Source organism: Staurois parvus, unplaced genomic scaffold (genome assembly GCF_062004578.1).
Source record: "Staurois parvus isolate SC_StPar_1 unplaced genomic scaffold, SC_StPar_1.0 ptg000140l, whole genome shotgun sequence".
Taxonomy (NCBI): Eukaryota; Metazoa; Chordata; class Amphibia; order Anura; family Ranidae; genus Staurois; species Staurois parvus.
Window position 1 is genome coordinate 686,100 of NW_028317936.1, and position 18,487 is coordinate 704,586.

General features: G+C 45.5%; 1 protein-coding gene across 2 annotated transcripts in view; it reads right to left on the reverse strand.

Annotated features, from left to right (window-relative positions):
* Nucleotides 1-6,242: 6,242 nt before the first annotated feature.
* The window catches only part of CCNB3 (cyclin B3), a 31,578-nt gene continuing 19,333 nt past the window's right edge, over nucleotides 6,243-18,487 (reverse strand). Inside the window, exons 8-12 of one of the 2 annotated variants that reach the window (XM_089673535.1) lie at nucleotides 17,878-18,015; nucleotides 17,031-17,186; nucleotides 15,241-15,378; nucleotides 12,072-12,202; nucleotides 6,243-6,975 (exon numbers count right to left, since the gene is read on the reverse strand). In XM_089673535.1, the coding sequence (XP_089529661.1) occupies nucleotides 6,903-6,975; nucleotides 12,072-12,202; nucleotides 15,241-15,378; nucleotides 17,031-17,186; nucleotides 17,878-18,015 (636 nt within the window). In that variant the 3' untranslated portion in view covers nucleotides 6,243-6,902. Of the gene's footprint in view, nucleotides 6,976-12,071; nucleotides 12,203-15,228; nucleotides 15,379-17,030; nucleotides 17,187-17,877; nucleotides 18,016-18,487 lie in introns of both variants that reach the window. The other variant, XM_089673534.1, reaches the window with a different exon arrangement.

Consider the following 18,487-nt stretch of genomic DNA (forward strand, 5'->3'; position numbering starts at 1 on the left):
GGTCAGGGGGGTGTATTTTGAGGTCGGCTGAGATAGCGGTTTTTTGGGATGGGGAAAGTGGGCGGGGATGGTGAGGTCAGGGATTTTGAAGTCGGCTGAGAAAGGGGTTTTTTTTTGGGTGGGGGGAGTTTGGCAGGGGTGGTGAGGTCAGGGGGGTTGATTTTGAGGTCAGCTGAGATAGGTTTTTTTTTTGGGGTGGGGGGAGAGGGGCGGGGGTGGTGAGGTCAGGGGGTGATTTTTTGGTCGGCTTAGATAGGGTTTTTTTGGGTTGCGGGGACTGGGGCGTGGGTGGTGAGGTTATATGGGTGGATTTGGGGTCGGCTGAGATAGGTTATTTTGTGGTGGCGGAAGTGGGGCGGAGGTAGTTAGGTCAGGGTGGGGGAGATTTTGAGGTCGGGTGAGAAAGGGGTTTTTTTGTGTTGGGGGAGTGGGGTTGGGGTGTTGAGGTCAGGGGGGTGGATTTTAAGGTCGGCTGAGATAGGTTTTTTTTTAGTTTTGGGGAGTGGGGCGGGGGTGGTGAGGTCGGGAGGGCGGATTTTGAGGTTGGCTTAGATAGGGTTGTTTTGGGGCGTGGGGTGGGGGTGGTGAGGTCAGGTGGGTGCATTTTGAGGTCGGCTGAGATATGTTTTTTTGGCATGGATGGATTGGGGCGGGGGTGGTGAGGTCACGGGAGGGGGATTTTGAGGTAAGCAGCGAAAGTGTTTTTTTTTTTGGTTTGGGGGGGAGTGTCAGGGTCAGGGGGGTGTGATTTCTGAGGTCAGCTGAGATTATTGTTTTTTTTGGGGTGGGGGGAGTGGGGCCGGGGTGGTGGGGCCGGTAGTGTGGATTTTGAGGTCGGCTGAGATAGGTTTTTTTTTGGGGTGGGGGTGGAGAGGCCGGGGGTGCGGATTTTGAGGTTGACTGAGATACATTTTTTCTTGGGGTGGAGGGAGTGGGGCGGAGGTGGTGATGTCGGGGCGTGGGTGTTGAGGTCTACTGAGATAGGTTTTTTTGGAGGTTGTGGGGAGTAGGGCGAAGGTGGTGAGGCCGGGGATGCTGATTTTGAGGTCGGCTTAGATAGTGTTTTTTTTTGGGTGGGGGGAGTGGGGCGGGGATGGGTATGTTAGGGGGGTGGATTTTGATGTTGGCTGAGATAGGTTTTTCTTTTGGGGTGGGGGGAGTGGGGCGGGGGTGGTGAGGTCATTGGGGGGGATTTTGAGGTCGGCTGAGATAGGTTTTTTTTTGGGCTATGGGGAGTGGCGTGGGGGTGGTTAGGTCAGGGGGATGGGTTTCAAGGTCGGCTGAGATAGTTTTCTTTTCTTTGGGGTGGGGGAGTGGTGCAGGGGTGGTGAGGTCAGGGTGGCAGGTTTCAAGGTCGGCTAAAATAGTTTTTGGGCGGGTGGGGCGGGGGTGGTTAGATCGCGGGGCGGGTTTTGAGATCGGCTGAGTTAGTTATTTTTTTGGGGTGGGGCGGGGGTTCTGAGGTCGGGGGTGCGGGATTTGAGTTTGGCTGAGATATTTTTTTTTTTTGGGGTGGGGGAGTGGGACGGGGTTAGTGAGGTTGGGTTTTGAGGTCAGCTGAAATACTTTTTTTTGGGGGCGGTGGTGAGTTTGGGTTTCGAGGTCGGCTGAGATAGTTTTTTTTGGGGGGAGTGGGGCGGTGAGGTCGGGGGGGAGGGTTATGAGTCAGATGAGATAATTTTATTTTGGGGTGGGGGGCGGGTCTCGAGGTTGGCTGAGATAGTTTTTTTTTTGGGGGGGGGAGAGGGGGTGGTGAGGTCAGGGGTGTGGGTTTCGAGGTCGGCTGAGATATTATTTTTTTTGGGGGGGGGGTGGGGTTTGGGGGGCGGGTTTAAGGTCGACTGGGATGGTAAGGTCGGGGTGGTGGTTCTTGAGATTTTTTTTTGGGGAGTGATGAGGTTGGGGGGGGGGGCGGGTACTGAGATCGGCTGAGATAGTTTTATTTTGGGGTGTGGGGGGAGTGTGGTGAGGTCGGGGGGGCAGGTTTCGAGGTCGGCTGAGATAGTATTTTTTAGGGGGTGGGGATTAGGGCGGGGGTGGTGAGGTTGGGGGGATGGTTTTCAAGGTCGGCTGAGAAAGTTTTTTTTTTGGAGGGTGGGGGGGGGGGTGAGGTCAAAGGGGGACAGGTTTCGAGGTCGGCTGAGGTAGGTTTTTTTTTGGGCGGGGGTGGTGAAGTCAGGGGAGGCGGGTTTCGAGGTTAGCCGAGATAGTATTTTTTTGGGGATGGGGAGGTTGCAGGGGCGGGTTTCGAGGTCGGCTGAGATTGTTATGGGGGTGTTGGGCGGGGGTGGTGAGGTCGGGGGGGGGGTCAGGCTGAGAGGGTTGCAGTTTGGAGACCGCTGCTATAGAGTATTGGACTGGATAAGATTTCCCCCCCAACTCAAGTGAAAATAAAGACAAAATTTTGAATAGAGAACCCCTTCCAGTTTATTTCTCCTGTGTGTCTGGTGGGGGAGATTGTTTTTTTACTCCCTGTCCTGAGGACACAACAGTAAGTGATAGGAAATCTCTTTAAGGTTAGGGATAGACCCTCCTTAAAGTGGAACTTCTATTCTCCCAATCAACAGTTACCATTTTTAATCCTTATGCTGCTAGCTTTAGTAAATAGAGAGGAAGGTATATTTAATTGTTTTAAACTTTTTTTCTCTTACATTTCTTTAGGTACTTCCTGCCTAGGAAAATGATGTCATACAACCCAGAAGTCTTTGGGAGGGGAGGAGAGGGTTTTCTCAGCTGAGCACACCCTCCTGCCTGTATGGCTAGGCTAAGGGCAAATGGATTCCAGGAAGTAAATGCTACATCAATCATCTGCCCTTACTCAAGATGGCCACAGCCTAAAATGTTAGGGGGTGTTTTTTAAAGTAATTTCTCACCAAAATAAAGCATGGAGACATGAGGGAGTTTTCTTTGAAATCTAAGATTTAATTCAATAGAGCTTTTTGGTTTGTTGTGTTCCTATGGGGGGGGGGGAGAATAAATAAAATATCTATCTCCTTGTCTTAAAGAGAATTATTTTTTATATATACATACACACATTATATATATATACAGTCATGGCCGAAATTGTTGGCACCCTTGATATTTCTCCAGGAAATCATGTATTTCTCACGAAACGTATTGCATTAACACATGTTTTGCTATACACATGTTTATTCCCTTTGTGTGTATTGGGACAAAACAAAAAAAGGGAGGAAAGAAAGCAAATTCGACATAATGTCACACAAACCTCCAAAAATGGGCTGGACAAAAGTATTGGCACCCTTTCACAACTGCGGATAAATAAGAATGTTACAAGCATGTGATGCTCCTGTAAACTCACCTGGGGCAAGTAACAGGTGTGGGCAATATAGAAATCACACCTGAAAGCAGATAAAAAGGAGAGACGTTCACTTAACCTTTGCATTGTGTGTCTGTCTGTGCCACACTAAGCATGGACAACAGAAAGAGGAGACGAGAACTGTCTGAGGACCTGAGAACCAAAATTGTGGCAAAATATCAACAATCTCAAGGTTACAAGTCCATCTCCAGAGAACTAGATTTGCCTTTGTCCACAGTGCGCAACATTATCAAGAAGTTTGCAACCCATGGCACTGTAGCTAATCTCCCTGGTCGTGGACGGATGAGGAAAATTGATGAAAGATTGCAACGCAGAATAGTCCGGATGGTGGATAAGCAGCCCCAAACATGTTCCAAAGACATTCAAGCTGTCCTGCAGGCTCAGGGAGCATCAGTGTCAGCGCGAACTATCCGTCGACATTTAAATGAAATGAAACGCTATGGCAGGAGACCCAGGAGGACCCCACTGCTGACACAGAGACATAAAAAAGCAAGACTACAGTTTGCCAAAATGTACTTGAGTAAGCCAAAAGCCTTCTGGGAAAACGTCTTGTGGACAGATGAGACCAAGATAGAGCTTTTCGGTAAAGCACATCATTCTACTGTTTACCGAAAACGGAATGAGGCCTACAAAGAACAAAACACAGTACCTACGGTAAAATATGGTGGAGGTTCAATGATGTTTTGGGGTTGTTTTGCTGCCTCTGGCACTGGGTGCCTTGACTGTGTGCAAGGCATCATGAAATCTGAGGATTACCAAAGGATTTTGGGTCGCACTGTAGGGCCCAGTGTCAGAAAGCTGGGTTTGCGTCCAAGATCCTGGGTCTTCCAGCAGGACAATGACCCCAAACATACGTCAAAAAGCACTCAGAAATGGATGGCAAAGAAGCGCTGGAGAGTTCTGAAGTGGCCAGCAATGAGCCCAGATCTAAATCCCATTGAACACCTGTGGAGAGATCTTAAAATTGCTGTTGGGAAAAGGTGTCCTTCCAATAAGAGAGACCTGGAGCTGTTTGCAAAGGAAGAGTGGTCCAAAATTCCGGGTGAGAGGTGTCAGAAGCTTATTGATGGTTATAGGAAGCGACTGATTTCAGTTATGTTTTCCAAAGGGTGTGCAACCAAATATTAAGTTAAGGGTGCCAATACTTTTGTCCAGCCCATTTTTGGGGTTTTGTGTGACATTATGTCATATTTGCTTTTCTGCCTCTGTTTTATATTTGTTCCAATACATACAAAGGGAATAAACATGTGTATAGCAAAACATGTGTTAATGCAATACCTTTTTTGTGTGAAATACTTGATTTTCAGGAAAAATATCAAGGGTGCCAACAATTTCGGCCATGACTGTATATATATACACATACATATACACACACTGTAACGTACATGTAAGATTTCAGTGTATAAAAATGTGATCGGTAGCAATATGTAATCGGAGGGACATTCCATCCATTGCCATTAAGGATGTGTATTTAGTCCTCGTCACTGGGGAGATGAGATGCTCAGACAGTGGTCATCAATTAGGCTGAAAAGCCTGGCTTCCTGGATGTGACACCTCCAAACATCAAAATGGGTATGTTTAATCTCTCATAAAAGCTAAAATATTAGTTGCAGAGAGATGAACATGCTCCCTACTTGTAGGGCATTTAGCGTGCTACATCTGCATATAAAAATCATATTTGTGGCTTGGGGAGAATGCCAGGAAAATGCAGGGAATGGTTAGGTGGCGCTGGATCGCGACAGTCGAATGGTGTTTGGTACTGTCGCGATCGGGCTAATTCGCTGGTGTCAGAAATCCAATCCCCGACTTGGTGTTCGGGCCAGTCTTAGCCCGATTGAACTTGGGCAGGTCAGCACACAGAACCTCCTGTGGGTGGGTGCAGGAGCAGCCCCTCATGGTCGATTGGCAGAGGAATAATGTCCCGCCTACGTCCATATCCCCGTGAAAGGAGTACCCGGACACTGGGACATTTGTGATTCATACGGAGCTGGTTCGATCGACCAACGGATTGCTGTTTCTCTGACTTGCTACAGTCGTAGGGTAAATCCTGGTAAAGTTTTACTTCCCTTGTTTCTCTTCTTGTATTTCTGTAATTTTTTAGATTTTGTACAAATTTTATGCACTGCCCACTTCGGGAAATTAAATCTTAAAATAATTAGTGACTTCTGTGTATTTAAGCACATGCTCATATCTTCGGAGAGATTGGATTGGAGAGATTAGATTAAATTGTATTGTATTTTAGTGCCTTTAAAACGCTCGGTCAAGCTCATTGCCAATCTGTATGCAATTGCACTGTGTGGGCAGATTGCGTGCAGATTGTAAAAGGTAACAGATCGGCCAGACGGAGATCTGTGTGTGTGGGGTGTCCCAGCAGACTGTTCCGGGGATAAACTGGTGGTGGCAGGCTACCTTTTGTGGTGTGTCTGGACAGTGGAAGAGTGATTAACATCGGGGTTCTGGCTTGTAGGACAGCTGGAGGAGTCCTAGAAGGGTGTGTGTATGGCTAGGCTGCTCCTCAACCCTTAGTGTGCACCAGATTGTATATAAGATTTGTATCTGCCAGTGTGTGGTCGACCAGCTGGATTGGAGTGGAGTCTCCATCTGGTGGTGGCCAGAGGTAGTGCGGGCTGTGAAAATGTGTCACAGCTGATCTTATATACAGTTTTATATATTCAAGTGTAAGTCCCCTTTATTCCCTCTTTAGCTCCTTGTCACGGCCACACATGCATGCCTCGGTTAGCTAGTCGCTGTGGGCGTGGCGTGTGGGGGACCCGTGACAGGTTGGCCGTGACACACACAGTATAGAGTATCTCACAGAAGTGAGTTCACCCCTCACATTTTTGTAAATATTTGATTCTATCATTTCATGTGACAACACTGAAGAAATGACACTTTTGCTACAATGTGATGTTCCTATCTGTGAACAACAAAGTTCAGTTTTATTTTTTTTATCACATTTCAAAATCACCCTGAAAAGGCTAAAGCAATGTGTTCCATAAAACATAAATGGCAGTTCTTTCTTAAACAGGTGCACCGGTTTGAAAAGCAAAAACATATTAATGGTCATATTTAAAAGACTTGCAAGATCAAATATTAATTTTAATTCTTAAGCCAAATTAAGTGAATTTGATGGCCCATATATTTGCCATCTTAGCATTGCATACAAAAAAAAAAAATAAAAAAAAAAATAATAAAAATATATATATATTCAATTAACTGGTTAGGATATCCAGATGGATTAAACATTGTAACAGATCGAGGTGCTACAATATGTGTATTTTGCACTCAATGAATCCAGAGGATAACACCTGAGCAAGTATTTATATAAAAAAAAAGTGTCCAGGAAGGGAAGCCCAAATATTCAGGAAAGGGTTCTTTTTACAAAATATTACACTTTCCTTTTTTTTTTTTTTTTTTAAACCATACTTGGATAGCATGGACAATGATATTTTAAGCATCTATACAAAGAAAAACAAGTCAGTCATCCATATAAGATAAAACATAGATATATTTACATCCTATATACAAATCAAAGATTCTCTCCAGCAGGAAGCAAAGATGAAGGTTAGCTATTTGATTCTTCTTCTTCTAACCTCCTCATGTCCAAGGGGGGTAGTTTTGCAACTTCAAAAAATACTCTGCAAAAGGAAGAATATAAATCAACCATTAATACAAGGCCATCAATACAATCAGTTGTGAACAAGAGGTAAGTTAAGGCCCAATTGTGTCATATTCTAAAGTCTTCATAATATACATTACACACACCTCAAATAAAAAAAACAAAAAAAACAAAAAGGAACAGGTTTTTAACCACTTGCCTACCGGGCACTTATACCCCCATCCTGCCCAGGCCAATTTTCAGCCTTCAGTGTTGTCGCACTTTGAATGACAATTGCGCGGTCATGCGACACTGTACCCATATGAAATTTTTATCATTGTCAGAAAGTTTGCTGTGTCTCCCAGCACAGTCTCAAGAGCATGGAGGAGATTCCAGGAGACAGGCAGTTACTCTAAGAGAGCTGGACAGGGCCGTAGAAGGTCCTTAACCCATCAGCAGGACCGGTATCTGCTCCTTTGTGCAAGGAGGAACAGGATGAGCACTGCCAGAGCCCTACAAAATGACCTCCAGCAGGCCACTGGTGTGAATGTCTCTGACCAAACAATCAGAAAAACTTCCTTTAGTGGGCCCTGTACTCACTCTGCCTGGCACCATAGAACTTTATTGACATTTGCCATTGAACCCCAGAATTGGCAGGTCCACCACTGGCGTCCTGTGCTTTTCACAGATGAGAGCAGGTTCGCCCTGAGCACATGTGACAGACATGAAAGGGTCTGGAGAAGCCATGGAGAACTTTATGCTGCCTATAACATGGTTCAGCATTACTTTTTTGGTGGTGGGTCAGTGATGGTTTGGGGAGGCATATCCATGGAAGGATGCACAGACCTCTACAGGCTAGACCAGCAATGGGCAAACTACGGCCCGGCGGACCTTTTAATCCGGCCCGCGGAGCTAGGCTCCCGCTAGGCTCCCCTCACAGTCCGCCCTGAAGACCGGTGTAGCATGAAAATCTGTCTCCTATGAGGATCTGTCCCCCTCGACGTATCTGCGCATGTGCCGGAGATCGCCGATCGGCTGCTAATGCCTGAAACTGGCACATGCGCAGATACGTCGAGGGGGACAGATCCTCATAGGAGACAGATTTTCATGCTACACCGGAACGGCGCGGGAACACGGCGAGAGGAACGCGCGGAGCAAAGGTAAGTGAATTGACAAAGGGGGGACTTGGGGACTTAATTTGGGGGATGAATTAATATGGGGAATGAATTACTATAGGGGGGATGAATTACTATAGGGGGGATGAATTACTATGGGGGAATATTACTATACTTACTATGGATGACACATACACATCATTCATCTACTCTTGGTCCGGCCCCCGGGTCCAATATATGAACCCATTGCGGCCCTCAAGTCAAAAAGTTTGCCCACCCCTGGGCTAGACAATGGTACCCTGACTGCCATTAGGTATGGGGATGAAATCCTTGGACCCATTGTCAGACCCTACGCTGGTGCAGTGGGTCCTGGGTTCCTCCTGGTGCACGACCATGCCCGGCCTTATATGGCAAGAGTATGCAGGCAGTTCCTGGAGGATGAAGGAATTGATACCATTGAATGGCCGCCATGCTCTCCTGACCTAAATCAAATAAAACACATCTGGGATGTCATGATTCGGTCCAGCTGATGCCGTAAAGTTGCACCTCAGACTGTCCAGGAGCTCAGTGATGCCCTGGTCCAGATCTGGGAGGAAATCCCCCAGGACACCATCAGTCATCGCATTAGGAGCCTCCCCCGACGTTGTCAGGCATGCATACAAGCACGTGGGGGCCATGCAAACTACTGTGGACCATTCTGAGTTGCTGCAATGACATTTCAGCAAAATGGACTATCCTGCTACATCATTTTGGATTTCCGGGGTGTCTTTGAATTTATACCGATGGGGCAACCCTATGTTCCGAATACATTATCCATTTTTCCCCATTGAGATATAAAGTGTTTCAAAGCGTTCATGACACACACACACACTTTTTTTCAGGTATTTACAAAAACATATTCACGCTATAGTTCTAAAATGGGCTTAAAGTGCACACTCTCAGGTTTAATTTTAGGGTATGTACATCCAAATTGGAGGAAGGGTTTAGGAATTACAGCTCTTAAGAGTAGCCTTCCCCCCTTTTTCAAGGGACCAAAAGTAAATCGGACAATTGAATCAAAAGCTGTTTCATGGCCAGGTGTGGGCTATTCCATTATTTCTTCATCAATTAAGCAGATAAAAGGTCTGGAGTTTATTCCAAGTGTGGTATTTGCATTTGGAATCTATTGCTGTGAACCTACATCATGCATTCAAAGGAGCTGTCCATGCAAGTGAAATAGGCCATTGTAAGGTTTCAAAAACTAAACAAATCCATCAGAGAGATAGCAGTAACATTAGGAGTGGCCAAATCAACAGTTTGGTACATTGTGAGGAAAGAAGAACACACTGAAGAATAGAAAAGCCAGATTAGACTTTGTCAAAAAGCCATCTAAAAAAGCCAAACCAGTTCTGGAAAAGCATTCTTTGGACAGATGAAACAAAGATGAATCTGTACCAGAAGGACGGGAAGAAAAAAAAAAGTGTGGAGAAGGCTTGGAACAGCTCATGATCCAAAGCACACAACATCATCTGTAAAACATGGTTGAGGCAGTGTGATGGCATGGACATGCATGGCTTCCAGTGGCACTGGGTCATTGGTGTTTATTGATGATGTGACAGAAGACAGAAGCAGCCGGATGAATTCTGCAGTGTTTACAGATATACTGTCAGCCCAGATTCAGCCAGATGCAGCAAAGGTGATTGGACAGCGCTTCACAGTACAGATGGACAATGATCCAAAACACACTGCAAAAGCAACCCAGGAGCTTTTGAAGGAAAAGAAGAGGAATATTCTGCAATGGCTGAGTCAATCACCTGATCTCAACCAAATTGAGCATGCATTTCACTTGCTGAAGGAAAAACTAAAGGCAGAAAGACCCATAAACAACAACTGAAGACAGCTGCAGTTGGAGCCTGGCAAAATGACAAAAAGGAGGAAACCCAGTCTTTGGTAATGTCCATGGGTTCCAGACTTCAGGCAGTCATTGCCAGTAAAAGATTCTCAACAAAATATTAAAAATGAACATTTTATTTATGATTATATTCATTTGTCCAATTACATTTGAGCCCCTGAAAATGGAGGGACTGTGTATAAAAATGGTTGCAGTTCCTAGAATTTGTACTTGATATTTATGTTCAACCCCTTGAATTAAAGTTGAAGGTCTGCAATTCAAATTCATTTGGATTGTTTTGTTTTAAAATTTATTCCGGTGGCATACAGAGGCAAAAAAGGATGAAAACTGTGCCGGTGGCAAAATATATATGGAAAACACACACACGGCAAAACATTTCTCCGGACATACATGCAGCAGAGGGATGGAGCAAACCTGTGGCCAGGCTAAAGATAATCACATCTTAAAGCAAAAGTAAACCCAAAAAAAAAAAAAAAAAAAATAATATTATATATATATATATATATATATATATATATATATATATATATATATATATATATATAATAAATTCTCATCTACTAAATGACCGTACCTAGTGGCAGACATATGTATATAGTCTGCCACTAGGTACCTAGGTACGGTCGTTTAGTAGATGAGAATTTATTCTCTCCTCCCCAAAAACTTACCTACATGCTAGAATTTTCATTTGCATAGTGCACAGTAGTACAGTGTTCAGCCCTGGCATCTGGCAGATGCTGGAAATGGAGCCAGGTGACAAGCTAAATGCAGGGTACTTTACATATTCACTCGGGGAAGGGGGATAGGATAATAAGGTATGCGGGGGAATCCTTATATTAAAATGGGGGCTTTCATATTCTAACCAGTCCCCCTACAGACCCTCACAACAACAGGGCTAGGGTTGTAGGGAAGAGACTCTTGTCCTCATCAACATGGTCACAATGTGCTTTTTTTAGCCAGGATGGTCCTTCCTGGCAAATTACTCTCCCCATGCTGAGGGAATGTGGATAGAAGGCTGCACGCTCATTGAACCAGTTACATTAACAAGACTTGCTCAAATGTTGAAGCAAGAAGATGGAGACCCTGAAAAGGAAGAGGACATGGCATTGGTGGGGTTGAATTGGATGAGGGGAGCTCGGACCTCACATCCCCAGAGGTTACAGTGGTTGTAAAGGCTGAAGGTCTTTTTACCTTCATGTATTCTATGCATGAATGTACAAAAAAAAAAAAAAAAAAACAAACAAAAAACACACTCCTGTGTGCTGCCCCCCCCCCCCACAGCCCCCCTAATACTTATCTGGGCCCCCTCTTGATCCACCGGTGTGCCCAGGAACCTGGACTGTCCCAGGTCTCTCTCTCCCAATTGGCTGAGACACAGCAGCAGGAGCCATTGGCTCCCACTGCTGTCAGACACAGCCAGTGAGCCAATGAGCAGAGAGAGTAGAGGCCAGGCCAAACCGCAGCCCTATGTGTCCTATGGATGTATAGAGCAGGGCTCATGGGCGAGCACACACCAATGCCCCCATAGCCCCAAGACACTAGTCAACGGGGGAGGAGCGAGGACCGCCGGCGGGGGACCCGAGAAGAGGAGGATCGGGGCTGCTCGGTGCAAAACAACTGCACACAGCAGGTAAGTATGATATGTTTGGAAAAAGTAAAAAAAAAAGAAAAGAAAAGAAAGAAGAAGAACCTTTAGAATCACTATGTTGTGACATGCTGGCACAGTTGTTTTAACAGGCAATAAAGAAGGCCTCAATGACCTCTGTGGTTGCACGTACCGTGGATCAATTCATCTCCACGTTTTACAGCAGATACACTGAAATTGCTAGAAGGTGTCTCAGTAGCTTTAGCAAGGACTTGACTTCAGTGTAGTGTAAAACACAGAGCACATACTTTGTGCTTACATTAGAAGGACATCTGGTCACTGCTGGGAAAAGGAGCAGCACAAGCTAAAGCTGCCAATTAGAACCTGACTACCGTGCTTTTGCGGTGTACTTTCGTTTTTTTCTTTTTTTCTCTTCCACTGTGTTTCCCCCCCCAATTTTAATTCAATAGTGGTGGGCTGCAACTTACATGGACCCTGCATTTTCATACAGGTCCCCTTTAGGACCAACACAGGATCATACCTACCTGTGTGTGTATTTACTCCATACAGCCTTCAGCTTATCGCTCGGTTGATTCTTGAGCTGAGAGTTTAGCCTCTTCACAAGGGGCAACAAATCTGCAGCCTGATATCCACTGTAATACTGAAGTGTAGCCGTCTAAAGTAAGTCAGAAAGGAGTCACGCATTACTCATACAATACAAAAAATCTGAACATTTCTAATAGTACACACTATAGCTAAATACAATAAAAAAACTTTTAGATGATGTGTTAATAGTGGGCAAAATATAGTAAAATAGATCTAAGCCTCTTTACCCACTGCGCCCACAGCGCTCTTTACTCCTCTAGTTCCCCTTTAGCGCTGGCTATGCCTGGGCACAGAGATCTGACATTTTAGGCCTCATTTACACTGGTTTCAAACTGTGGCATTGAACACGCTTTTTTAAAGCACTCTGAATGCCAATCAAAGCCCCATCACTAAATAAAATGGTTACAATAAAGTCTTGTTCACACTGTTGCATTTGCTTTGCTTCACAAAATTATACCCCATGTCACTTTCTTGATGCTTCAAAGTGTCTCCCATGCCTCCATAGAAGAGTATGACAACGCTCGCTAACGGCCCATGCAGCATTTGAAGGGCTTTTTTTTCAGTTAGTTTTGCAGTGACTGCAGGTATGAGATATCCCAGGATGCACTTGGAAACCAACAAGTGACCGGAAAGATGCCATCAGCAGTCACTTATAGTTCATGTGTATATATTTTGGGAGTGTCTGGTGCAGACATCACATCTGGTGCGCAGCGTGGAGCAGCAGGAAGGTGAGCAGGGGCCAGACTAGTGCAGAGCAACTAGCAGATGACACATGTGGTGTGCAACATGGGAGCTCTAGAGTGGAAAGCGAGTGAGGCCTGGAGAGAGCACTGAGCAGCAGAGGATCAGCAGAGCTGGAGGATCGGAAAGGGAGAAAATGGGAGGAAAGCGAGAGAGGAGGTAGAGAAAAAGAGAAAGAAAAATACAGCAGAGCTGGATGACTGAATTGGGAGAAACTAGAAGATGTCTCAGCATGGAAGCAACATAGTAAGAGGTGAGTGGGGACTAGAGAGAGAGGAGGATCAGCAGACCTGAGGGTTACTACTGATCTGCTGAGAGGAAGGGAACCAATGAGCTGGGGATCTGTTGAGAGGAAGGGAACCAATGAGCTGGGGATCTGCTGAGAGGAAGGGAACCAATGAGCTGGGGATCTGCTGAGAGGAAGGGAACAAATGAGCAGGGGGATCTGCTGAGAGGAAGGGACAAATGAGCAGGGGGATCTGCTGAGAGGAAGGGAACCAATGAGCAGGGGGATCTGCTGAAAGGAAAGGGAACCAATTGAGCAGGGGATTTCTTGATAGGAAGGGAACCAATGAGCAGGGGATCTGCTGAAACTGCTGAGTAGAAAGGGTGGGGGGGACCAATGAGCTGGGGATCTGCTGAGAGGAATGGAAACAATGAGCATGGGATCTGCTCAGAGGAAGGGAACCAATGAGCTGGGGATCTGCTGAGAGGAATGGAAACAATGAGCATGGGATCTGCTGACAGGAAGGGAACCAATGAGCAAGGGATCTGCTGACAGGAAGGGAACCAATGAGCATGGGATCTGCTGAGAGGAAGGGAACCAATGAACAGGGGATCTGCTGAGAGGAAGGGAACCAATGAACAGGGGATCTGCTGAAACTGCTGAGTAGAAAGGGTGGGGGGGACCAATGAGCTGGGGATCTGCTGAGAGGAATGGAAACAATGAGCATGGGATCTGCTGAGAGGAAGGGAACCAATGAGCTGGGGATCTGCTGAGAGGAATGGAAACAATGAGCATGGGATCTGCTGAGAGGAAGGGAACCAATGAGCAGGGAATCTGCTGACAGGAAGGGAACCAATGAGCAGGGAATCTGCTGACAAGAAGGAAACCAATGAGCATGGGATCTGCTGACAGGAAGGGAACCAATGAGCATGGGATCTGCTGAGAGGAAGGGAACCAATGAACAGGGGATCTGCTGAAACTGCTGAGTAGAAAGGGTGGGGGGGGACCAATGAGCTGGGGAACTGCTGAGAGGAATGGAAACAATGAGCATGGGATCTGCTGAGAGGAAGGGAACCAATGAGCAGGGAATCTGCTGAAACTGCTGAGTGGGAGGGGGGGGGGGAACCAATGAACTGGGGAGCTGCTGAGCAAAAGGGGGGGGGGGGGGAGGCATATTATTGAGTTGGGGGTACTACTGAGCACCTCTAAAACAAGTATAAAATCACCACACACACACAGGGCATTTGTCAAGCTACATTAAAAGTTTCAAAAAAGTATCACAGCAGCATCAAAACCACAAAATTGCTTTATGCAGTAGGTGCTTTACTGTGTGCTAATAAAAAAAAAAAAAAAAAAAAAGATCATCAAAGCAAGTGTAAACAGGCCCTCATAGGAGTGTTCCAAAAAGCCCCTCCAGCATCCGGAACAGCAAGACAAACAGCTACATACTTTGCTGAAAATCTTTGCTGGCTGCAGCTGTACAGTAGAACCCTGTAGGACTTATACAGAACTAACTCTGGACAATGCATAGATATAGCTAATAATGAAAAACTCTGCAGGAGGCCTTGAAATGGAGGAGAAGGGAGCAAATCCTTGCTTAAATCAGTTACGTGCTCCTTTGTATACAGAGCTGTGCTATGAGGCCAAACTCTAGGAATTGTAGACAGGAGGAACACTTCCCTGCATGAGCTGTGTAACCTTCAACATACATAAAAAGACATAGCAATGGAAGGGTGGCTCAGTTCACATGGTCCCTGTCACCTTGTAGAGCAGGATTTCTCAACCGGGTTCTGTGAGAAGTTCCAATGTGTGTTAGTGTGATCTACCAGTCAGTCGCAGGCACCTGATGGGTAAGATCACATTCCCTCTGCTGATGCATGCAGAGCTACCCAGGCAAGCGGCTGTGAAGCACAATTCCCCCCCTGGGTGACAACACCTGGGATAGACAGGAGGAGAGGAGGGGCAGGTGGGGAACAATGCGCCAGAAGAGGACTCATTATAGCCGCTTCCCTGCCCAGCTCTGCAAATGAAGGAGATGGCAGTCCTACTTCTCTTAAGTAGAGTACCATTTAAAGAGCTGAGTAGATTACGAATTTTGTGAGGCTGACACATGGTATGGAATCACTCACCCATCCGCCCACCTCTTTCATCTTCAGTGCAAGATACAAACTGCTGGCTGCCATCTTGGAAGCACGCTCCTGTACAAAGTCGTACTCTTGCAATGTAAGCTCGCATATGTAACGGGCAAGTGTCAGAGTCTCCATATTGGCATGGGCACACTGTAAAAATAAATGTAGGTTACTTTTCTACACAGCTACTTTTAAAAGCATTTTGGTCATAAGTTAAACCATGGTACATCATTTAAGCCCAACCCCACCAAGGAAGGTCTCAAGGCAGCAAGCCACGTCTTCCTTCATAATGAGCCACTGGTTGAATGTAGAGTTCAGTTCTTCCACCTGCTCGCTTTCAGGTCAGTACTGTGGACTGTACCACCATGGGAGGTCAGTGGAAGGAACCATGGTGTGGAACCAGAGATCAACTTATCGGGAAGTATTGGCTTCTGGTGAAGAAGACTTCAGCTGAGGACTTCTCTCCATGGGAGCAGACCAAATTTTTTATTTATTTATTTTTTAACTGGAACTTTAGTGTGAGTTGCTTTCACATCAACTCACCTACAGCCCAGGCTCAAGATGGAAGGAGCTCTACAGAACACCATGACCATAAACTTCCAAGTCAAGTTGCAAGGATCACAAGGGCTCCAGACCAAAGATGCATGTTTACTGTAATGGTGTTCCATAGAACCCCTGCAGACCCAAGATGGAAGGGGTCTATAGAACACCATGACCATAAACCTTCAAGTCAAGTAGTTGCATTGACCACAAGGGTTTCAGACCCAAGATGCAGGTTTATGGTCATGGTATTCTGTAGAACCCCTACCATCTTGGGTTTGGAGCCTTTGCAGTGCTTGCAACTATTTGAGTAGGAAGTTTATGATCATGGTGTTCCATAGAACCCCTGCAGACCCACGATGAAAGGGGTTCTACAGATTTGTTGCAAGAACTGCAAGGTGTCTGTACTTCAGCACATTTAAAGCATGTGAAGTGCACTCAATGGGCACGTTAGGACTTTAGGACTGCACAAGGTTTAGGACATAACGCTTTATTACATATATTAATATATTTAATTCATATTAACAGTTAATATTTCAAGACAAGCTTTTGGAGATAAATCTCTTCGCTTAGGAGCACCAAGCAGGACCTAGACAAAAGGGATAACACTTGGGGGGGGGGGGGGAAGCTTTGTAAAAAGTGAAGGCACATGGTAAGTTGAGTCCAAGGGGGTGCATGACTTCTCCTGGGCTTATCTCTATTATTTAGATTTGACAGGTTTGTTGCTCTGCCAGAGAGATACTCCAAAATTTGGGAAGAGAGAAGGACATGGAGTGGCTATGCCCAACCCTCCCCTCTGCTGCCCATTCACAGAAGCCTTTGTATTTTGTGAACAAAATATAAAGACTTCTGAGATTGGGCAGAAGGAGGGGAGAAGTGGACAATAGCAGCTACCACAACTCTCCAGATCAAGATGCATATCTCAGCGGTATCAGATTTGGGCTCCTGGAAATACAGTGATCGCTATCCTCCGGGAGAACTATAAAGCGGTCAGATAATAGAGAAGCCCAGGAGGTGTCATGCAATGCACTTCACTGGAATTAACTAGTTTTTTACAAAAGGAGCTGAATTCCTGAAATTCACTATTAACTGTAAAGAAAAAATAAATACATTTTATATTATACACACATACACTCTTTTTCAGTAAGGGCTCATAACGATAGATAGCTCTATCACTGACAGCACTCAAAAGATACCCTTGAACAACATAACTCCAGGTATTCGAATCGCTAGATTTCCAGGTTTTTCAACTCAGAAAATACCTTTGCGAAGCGACGCAGGAATCGATAAGGAACAGGAATATTTATGTCAAAGTTCAGCTTCTGTAGAATATCGACCTCCATTGAAATAAGCTCCTCCCTCTTGTATGCATCATCGCAGATATAGAGGAAGTCATCCAAGCAGGGTGGGCAACGTTCCTATAGACAACAAAAATGGATGTCAAATCAGAACTGAAGAGTTACAATGAAATTATATGTGCAAGCGTTTATCCCCCGAAATTATAAATGGCAGTTAGATGAAACTGAGGACTAAACTTCCATGAGTGTAGGTCACAGAGCCCTCACCATGTCTCCAGCCACCACCATCCATCATCATCATTCACCATGTCTCCAGCCACCACCATCCATCATCATCCACCATGACTCCAGCCACCACCATCCATCATCATCCACCATGTCTCCAGCCACCACCATCCATCAGTCACTATCCATCAGCCACTATGTCTCCCCTTATCACAGTTGAGGCAGCAGTGACTATGATGATTTCACACTGCAGATATAGAGCTTTGAGGCTATACACACACAGGCATGCCTAGTCATTCTAACATACCAGGAAACACTTTTTTTTTTTTTTTTAAAGAGAAACCGCAGTCATATAGTAAAATTTTCAGGGTACTGTTTAGGCACAAGTAACATTTCTAAATGTTCTATAACATAGAAAACCTTCAGTTTTGAGTTTGGCTCCACTTTAAGCTATGGTGAAACGTGTTCTTACAGTGGACCCCTCTGCTATGCATGTAAGCTACCACCATGGGAGTTCTCTCTTGGTCTAACATACCAGTATAAGAACTGGCTCGGCCGGACGGGGACATGCCTTTGGTGACTTTACCTCAAATTTGGATGCAATGAGCACAGCAGTGGAACCGATAAGCTGCAACTTTTCTCTTGAAATAACAGAGACAGCTAAATAATGGTCCACCAACTTGATTGCCAAATAGAGAGTCTCATGGTTCAGCTCGAAATTCTCCTATGGGAACAAAAAAACAAAAAACACAAAAACAGTCCGTAAAACGGTTTGTGCAGTTTTGAAAAAGCAGTTAAAATCATCCCTTGCATCAAAGTATCTAAAGACAGTTTATTGTAGATAGAGTGGTTTGGAAGGGTTTGAACCCATCCGTTTTAGAGCTGCCTGTGTTCCCGCTGGGGAGATGCATCCTCTATACTTGTGACCAATGGGCTGGATGTGGCCTGTGGCACTTCCTGTGTGGCTCTCAGAGCTCCTGAAGAAACATTTCTGTTTCCCTACTGTCCTATGATACAGATTTCGAGCAGTCTCCCGCATCATGCTGTTGGTCTCGGGCCACCGCCTGCATCATGCCGTTGGTCTCGGGCCACCGTATCATGTAGCCCTTTAATGATGTGGAGGACAACACCTGAGACTTCCCATATCAAGAACGTTGACCACCACTGCTCTAGAATAATCCTGGTGACCATTGTCA